General features: G+C 41.4%; 2 protein-coding genes across 5 annotated transcripts in view; one reads left to right on the plus strand and one right to left on the minus strand.

The window, feature by feature from the left end:
* LOC105559272 (caspase-1-like) overlaps positions 1 to 3646 on the minus strand; it is an 18114-nt gene extending 14468 nt beyond the window's left edge. The window contains exon 1 of the mRNA XM_012007438.1: positions 3411 to 3646. Within this exon, the coding sequence (XP_011862828.1) occupies positions 3411 to 3452 (42 nt within the window). The 5' untranslated portion in view covers positions 3453 to 3646. The remainder of the gene's footprint in view (positions 1 to 3410) is intronic.
* A 2857-nt stretch (positions 3647 to 6503) lies between these two features.
* The window catches only part of LOC105559274 (heparan-alpha-glucosaminide N-acetyltransferase-like), a 4792-nt gene continuing 3823 nt past the window's right edge, over positions 6504 to 7472 (plus strand). The window contains exon 1 of one of the 4 annotated variants that reach the window (XM_012007443.1): positions 6504 to 6675. The gene's annotated coding sequence lies outside the window, so the exon portion shown is untranslated. Of the gene's footprint in view, positions 6676 to 6697; positions 6814 to 6954; positions 7164 to 7472 lie in introns of those variants that run through there. The other 3 variants (XM_012007440.1, XM_012007441.1, XM_012007442.1) reach the window with 3 other exon arrangements.

The raw sequence follows: 7472 nt of genomic DNA on the forward strand, positions 1-7472 counted from the left end.
TTGGGAAGTGATCGATGTAAACTAGGCCAATAAGTGCGTTACATACGATTCGTCCGCGACCCGGGGCAACAGCCCCGAGGCGTCGTCGCCGGACAAAATAACTATCGTTATAACGAACGATAAAGAACAATAAGTGCGTCATATGCGAATCGTCCGCGACTCAGGGCAGCAGCCCCAAGGCGTCGTCGCGGGCATCTCTATCGCGAGTGCGAGACATTGTGAATTTGTGGCGTATTTTAAGACCGAACGATAAACCAATCTATTTACGAACAATACAATCTATTTATTACGCGAAAGGACAGCGCGAACACGAATACTGTTCGTGTTGATACTGAACAGTGTAACTGAATTAAGTTACAGTTACAAGCGGAGAAAAAGTAATGAAGTTAAGTTAGAGTTGCCAAAAAAAAGTAACTGTAACTGTAACTTCGTTACAACCCTGGCTGAAAGCCACGCGAACTGTCAATCGACTTGCAAGCTTTCTGTAAGAACAGAATTTCCGTACACGTTCTTCTTAGTAAATTCAAGGATCAATCGTTTGATTTCTCGTCGTCTTCGAGTCGGTCTCTCCACGCTTGTGTAAGAACAGGTATCTTACGTTGATCGCGGCATATTTTTATTAGCATTATTACCACTTACGCGCAAGGTAGCTGTGTTCGAAGTTCAGAGATGTATAAAAGATTATTTAAATAAAAAATGAAACTGCTATGTTTTCCGCGAGCAACGAAGGTTTCGAGGATTTATCTTCGTTGCGTCAAACCGTGTGTAAAAGTTTCACATAAATCGAATCCTCGCGTCTCATTCGGCTTATAAAAGTATTTAATGAAAATTACCTAACGTCGACGCCCCTAGTTTAGGGATCAGCCGAGACATATTAACCATAGAGCTCCACCGCTTGTGAGGCATCCTAAGTGGGAACAGTCGCCCGAGGGAAAAGGATAGTGTGAATGTATTTCGGTGTCTGTTTTTCTCCAGTGAGCTTGAGTCACGAGAGTCGGAGACAGATAGGCCACCCAAATAAATTCGTGCTGTCCTTTTCCCTCAGGAGGATGCTGTCCCACTGTCTCACAAGCAGTCTACGGTTAAAATGTCTATGGAGATCAGTAGATACGTCTTTCGGAAAATATATTTTTAATAACGGTATTGTAATAAAATCAGCTCGGCCGGAATCTACTTTAAAGTGCAAAACTGCGTCAAGAAATGTACGTGCTGAGTTTATTAATAGGGAAAAGTCCCTCATTATGAGATAGGCTTCTAGGGACAGCAGGTTTTCAGCCTCCAAATTCAATTACAAGTCTTCTTTCGCAACGATTGCACGAATGAATTTTCCATTGAACAAGTTTCACTCCAAGAGCAATAAATTTCGTGAAAGAAAAACCAATAAATGATGTCTATTAATTTAACAGAAACTCTGCTATCTCATATTAGGAACGTATCTCATAATTGGAGACTTTCCTCTGATAATAGTGCACCTGAAAAATGTTAAGAGTGCCGCTATAATATCTGTTTTATCAGAAGCAAATTTGACGTCGACAGCTATTAGTATTAATACTGATTCAATAAATCTCTCTTATCTATCATCAGCGCAATCTAGAGAAAAAATCGATTGATGGTGACATCGCAGAAGCTATCAGTGCAACAAAGTGTTTCGCAACGAAAATATCGCGATATGTTTGAGCTACTAAGTTAGTCATCCTTTATCCAGATTAGAGAAAAAAAAGGTTTGCCGAAGTGATAGTGTGGCGAGCGTCTTTTATCAATGATTCAGACAATCATTGGCAACGGATACTCATTTAAATTTAGAGTGACTCACTTTTTTTATTGGCTTTTAACGATAGCATTTCCTAAATCGGTGTGAATTTCTCTTCGCGTAAAAAACGCCGCGGGAGGTTCACCGATGAACTTGATTTAACACATTTTGTTGCTTTGTTATTGAGGCTTGGTGTAACGGGAGAACAAAGAGAACGTGAACAAAGAGCATAGACATATAAAAGATAGACTGAGGTAGTGGGGGATGTCCTCCTGAGGGAAAAGGACAACACCAATTTATTTGGGTATCTATCTTCTTCTAGAGACCCTCTAATAAGAGTCTGGCCATAACAGCGATTGTGGCAAAATCCTACGAGAGAGAAAGATATATATTTGCTATCTCGAGATAGCAAATATATATTTTTCTCTCTCGTAGGATTTTGCCACAATCGCTGTTATGGCCAGACTCTTATTAGAGGGTCTCTATCTTCTTCTAGTGTACGTGATCACGTGATCACCTTCAGATCTCGTCCACTAGAGGAAGACAGATACCCAAATAAATTCATGTTGTCCTTTTCCCTCAGGAGGATGCCCCCACCTAGGGTTCCACTGCCTCATAAGCAGTCTATCTTTTATATGTCTACATGTGACAAAGAGATACGTAGGCCTTTGTGTTTCATAGGGGAAGCGAAAGAAAGTTCTATAGTGGAAACTGTGTAGATACATTAGAGGCGCTCAAAGGCGATTTTTACGCAGTACCATACTGTTATTGCATTAATTTTTCGTCGAAATAACGCGACCGTGCGAAGCTCCGTATTCTGCGAGACTAACTAAAGAATCACAAAACTGTCTCTTCGATTGCTGACTACAAATACTGAATACTCAAAGGAAATACTGTGAAATCGTTGCTCATTTTTATTAATAGAAATATGTATTTCATTTAAATCGGAAGCTTTTAATTAATATGAACTATATTGAAAACTCAGCGCAAAAAAAAACTGGAGCGCAAAAAGAAATTTTATTATTAAGCGTACTATTGTCCCGTTATTTAAAAAATCGGCCATTCTTGGCAACGCGATGGCTGCGCATTAAATTTATTACATTGAGCGAAATTGAAGCTAGATCTGAATCTCGATTTCACACACGCCTATTCGTCGCGAAACTTTTTGTTTACTCGTATTTTCATTAGCAAAGAGCAAAATTGTAGGCGTATTGCGTACGTGAAATAGAGACGTTCAATCCGATCTCGTCAATGAAACTTATATCGTGTTCGTATAAGTATAAAAATAAACGCAATGATAAGAGGATCCTGCAATATTCATATATAATATATGAACTTGTTAAGAATTTGACAATAATTTTTCTATAAGATTTATTCGTTTATTCGTTTAAAGTTGATTGGAGGACAAAAATGTTTCATATATGACACTATAATTCCTGCAGGTTAAGATTTTTCGACACGAGACCGATCCTTGTGTGTCCTCGCACAAAGGGAACCGTAGCGGCTGGTGCGAGACTTATCGTTATAGGTTCTTGTTCCACTCGTGACACTCGGGATGGGGTTATAATGCGTCTGTCGCATTTGCGAAACGTCTTGCGATAGTTGGGGGTTTCATCGATTCTGACTTTTGTCCACGTGCAATTTCTACCACGCTGATTACCTGTTGCTCCTCGGCCTCGTCGCCAATCTCCGAGGGTTCCATATCGCGGCGGAAGAGAGACTAAACCCCGATCTACACTGTGCGCTGGCACTCGCGCCGTCGAAAGCTTTGCGTAGAGGAAGAAAGTTTTACCACCACGTCCGCGGATCGCACCCGAGGAACTACTGCGAGAAGGGTAAATCCTCGTTTGACAAACCTCTGATACCAACCGTGTGATTATCGAACTCAGGTAGACAATCAACTTATCGAGCCTTATCGCGCCTTTGATTATATATCGCGTTCGCTCGGCGGCGAGCGGCCAATAGAAATGTGTTTATTCCGCAAAACCGCAGGGATCTTGTAATGTCACAGGACGTTTGCGGTTACGCGAAGCGCAGTTATATCGTGTATATGTACTTTGTAAAGGTCAGCCTTGTAAACAGTAGGACTCTATTATCTACAATTTATTTTATCGGGAGGCAGTCAGAACTTCATTTACAAGTTTACACGCTAAGTAGGTTTGCGTTTCTTATCATCTATATATGTATATTGACGCTCCGTTGTCTTTATTAACATCTTAATCTCATCAAGAAGTATAACTGAGTGTGTATACGATAATTGAAATGAGCATCTTGATCTCATCGAGATGTATGAGTGTGTATACGATAATTGTAATGAGCAATTTGTTAGACGTCAGAAAAGAACGCGAAACCCAGTGAACATCCAGGGAAAAATGGAAATATCTCATTATACAGGGTGTTTCATTTTAATCTAGCCAGGCGATTAACACAATTATTAAAAAAAATTTTTTTATACTTGTTACAAAATTGTGTTTTCTTTACATCGATTGATTTGTCTCATTATTCTGTTCAAAAAAGTATTAAGGTAAGATGATAAAAAAATGAATATTTTACAAGATATTTTGTAATTCATGTCAAAATATTGGAACTTTCAAACCTTAGTAACTCAAAAAGTTCTTAATAAAAAAATACTTTATTATAGCGTTTCGGAAAGCTCTCGAGGTCAGCTACAAGAATATGTAATAAAAAATAGGAAATGCTATTTTAAAAAATTGGTGTGACCTTTATGTGACCTTCAAATAATTCTTCAAGGTTAAACCAATGGTACCATCTTATGTCTCCCTCGAAACCATACAACTTTTGTCTGAAACATTTTTCTCTAAACTCAACAGCGTTTGAAATATTCGCCTGGCTAGATTAAAATGAAACACCCTGTATATGTCTCAATTATGTAATATCCAATTATATTCAGTTCTAAAATCATCGGATTATCAGAGATCCGACGCTTTCATTGAATATTCAACGTTATTATCTATTAGGATCTAATTATGTTCTCTTAGGACATTAAATTATAGATTTAGTTAGATTTCAATAGATACCCTTACGGAAAAAACGCTCAAGTTTTGAGTGTTAACACCCGATTGTCCAAATTTACTCTCGAATTTGGGTGTAAATATTCAAATCTGGAAGTTTGCGCCCAAGTTTGAGGGTAAATTCGAACAATCGAGTGTTACACTCAAAACTTGAGCGTGTTTTCCGTAAGAGTAACATTCGAACATTTAAGAAAAGTGTCAAGTCTCTGAGGATCAGATGATTTTTAGATATAATATAATTACACGTAGATATTACATGATTGAGATGTTATATTTACATCGTGAGTGAGAAATTAAGCCCGCTGCAGACGATGCTATTTTTCCTGCTGGATTGCTTGCGATTTACTAAATTACTAGGAATCCTGAGTGCTGAATGGTGCAACGATAGTAATTTATTAGATCGCAAGCAATCCAGCAGGAAAAATAGCATCGTCTGCAGCGAGCTTTATACATAATGCAGTGTAATCGATGTTTACGACGTCGATCGACGAATCATTTCTCACTGGATATGAGTGACCGGCCTAAAACTGCTATGTAACGCCTGCATCTCTCGAATGGATTTGGTGTTTTGGGATTTCTGCATCGCACGAGCGCTCACCACAACCCGATTTTGACCTGATTCTAGCCCGACTTTGACCCTCGGTGGAAACGTAGTCGATGCGATGCCTGCAGAATGAGAGAGAAAGAGAAAGAGCGAAGAGCAAAACGACGACAGACACTGTAGAGGACCAAAGGACCTCGTTATAGTACGAAAATGCACACAGTAGGCGTTGATCGGATTTTCACCAGGCTATTATTTATGTGCGCTTTCGGAGCAGCATTTTTATGCTTGTTTTCTATTGCCGCGCTGGTGAATTCGTGCGGTAAACTGGAATGAGAAAAATATACCTGTCTTAGGTCAACGGCACACACGATGCTATTTTTCCTACTGGATTGCTCTTGCGTTTTAGTAAATTACTAGAAATCCTGAGTGCTGAGCAGCGCAATAATAATAATAATAATTTACTACATTGCAAGCAATTTCCCCAAGGAGCGCCAATGCGCATAGAACGTGCTTTTAAGTTTTTAACGCACGTTTTATTGCATCGGCTTCAAAACATTTACTCTAATAGCGGTTGCTCGCACTAGCGTGCACTGAGTGCACAACTAATTAGACTTGTTTACAGTCAAGTCTTACATTTGCGAATCGTCTAAAATATTTCTTGAGAAATATTTCGTAGCCAGTAAAACGATCTGGACAGCATCCATGCGGATAATATTTTTGCTAAACACTCTTTGAACCCCACGCAGCACCAAAGCTTTCAGAAACATTTCAGAAAACATTGTTGCAATGTTGCAATGTTTCTGAAATGTTTCTGAAAGCTTCGGCGCTGCATGGGACGTGTTTTTAACACAAAGTTAGGTATAAAAATGGACTATGAACAGGCCTTAGTGTGCACTCAGTGCGCACTAGTGCGGACAATCGAATTCGCGATAATTTATTAGTAACAGAAGCCGAGCCTCTTGTTCGCCGAAAGTTGGCACAAGGATAAAATGGTACACACGAGGCGGGTGGTGTTTTTGAACGCAGCCCGGGGAGTAGGGAGTCGACCGAGGCATCTCAACATTTAACGCGATTGGTCGGCCGGCGAGGACCGCCAGCCTATCGCGACGCGTCTTGCCCGTAGCCCGCGGTCCCATTGGATGCTTCCCGCCGTTCCATCTTCGCAGGCTTCGCATGCACCTTCGCTCAGTTGCACCGTTGCACAGGTTGCACTGTTGCAACGAGCAACGAGACAAACGAGACAAACGTAGTTGCGAATCACTCGTTCCGGGTGGACTGTCATCCCGCGCTAGCCTGCCCGGGTTTTCCCCTTGCCTAGGAGAGATGCGTAATTTCCGAGACGTCGAAAGGTAAACTTAAGCGCGGCGCGGCCGCACATTGACGCTGGTCCCGAACCAGAAACCTTGTACTCGGGACTCGCTACCTGGACAGTCCGAGAACGTCCCGTCGTGTCCCCATTGTGTTGTGGAGTCGTGTTTGTGCGGCGTGTAAGTAAAAACGTCACAGCGAGACGCATTACAAAAGCGCTGAGCTGAGCCGAGCCGAGCTGCCTGCGAACTGCGCACAAACTCGATACTTCGTGCCGGAAATATAATACCGTCGGGGGGAGGGGGGAGTCTCCTCGGAGGGTTTTCGGCGAACCTGTCCGATTTCTGTCGACACGGTGTCGTTAACTAGCGACAGAGCCAGCGGCAAAAACCCCCGTTGGAAAAGGAGTGGCTTCTACAAGTCGTGGTCCAGCTAACAAGAAGCGTCGATAGAGAGTTGCACAATTGCGGAAAAGCGCAACAGAGATCTAGGAACTGCGAGCAATCCCGATCGGAATTCACTCCGAGAGGTTTCATAACGCACTCTGACTTGTATAGGAAAGTCCCCGATTATGAGATAGGCTGCTAATATGTTTTCAACATCCAAATTCAACCGCAAGTCCCTCTTCGCAGCTATTGACACAATCTAACGATGAATTTTTTATCCAACAGATTTCAAGAGCAATAAATTCGTAGCGGAACCAACTGATGATGCCTGTCGATGCAGAGACCCCACTGTCTCTAAAGCCCAATGTCCACGATGCTAGAACTTGGACCAAGTTCTAGCATCGTGGATACAGACCTTTATTAAGGCCAATGTCCACGATGCTAGAACTTGG

This window comes from Vollenhovia emeryi, unplaced genomic scaffold, assembly GCF_000949405.1.
Source record: "Vollenhovia emeryi isolate VEMERY1.0 unplaced genomic scaffold, V.emery_V1.0 DF939282.1, whole genome shotgun sequence".
Lineage (NCBI taxonomy): Eukaryota > Metazoa > Arthropoda > Insecta > Hymenoptera > Formicidae > Vollenhovia > Vollenhovia emeryi.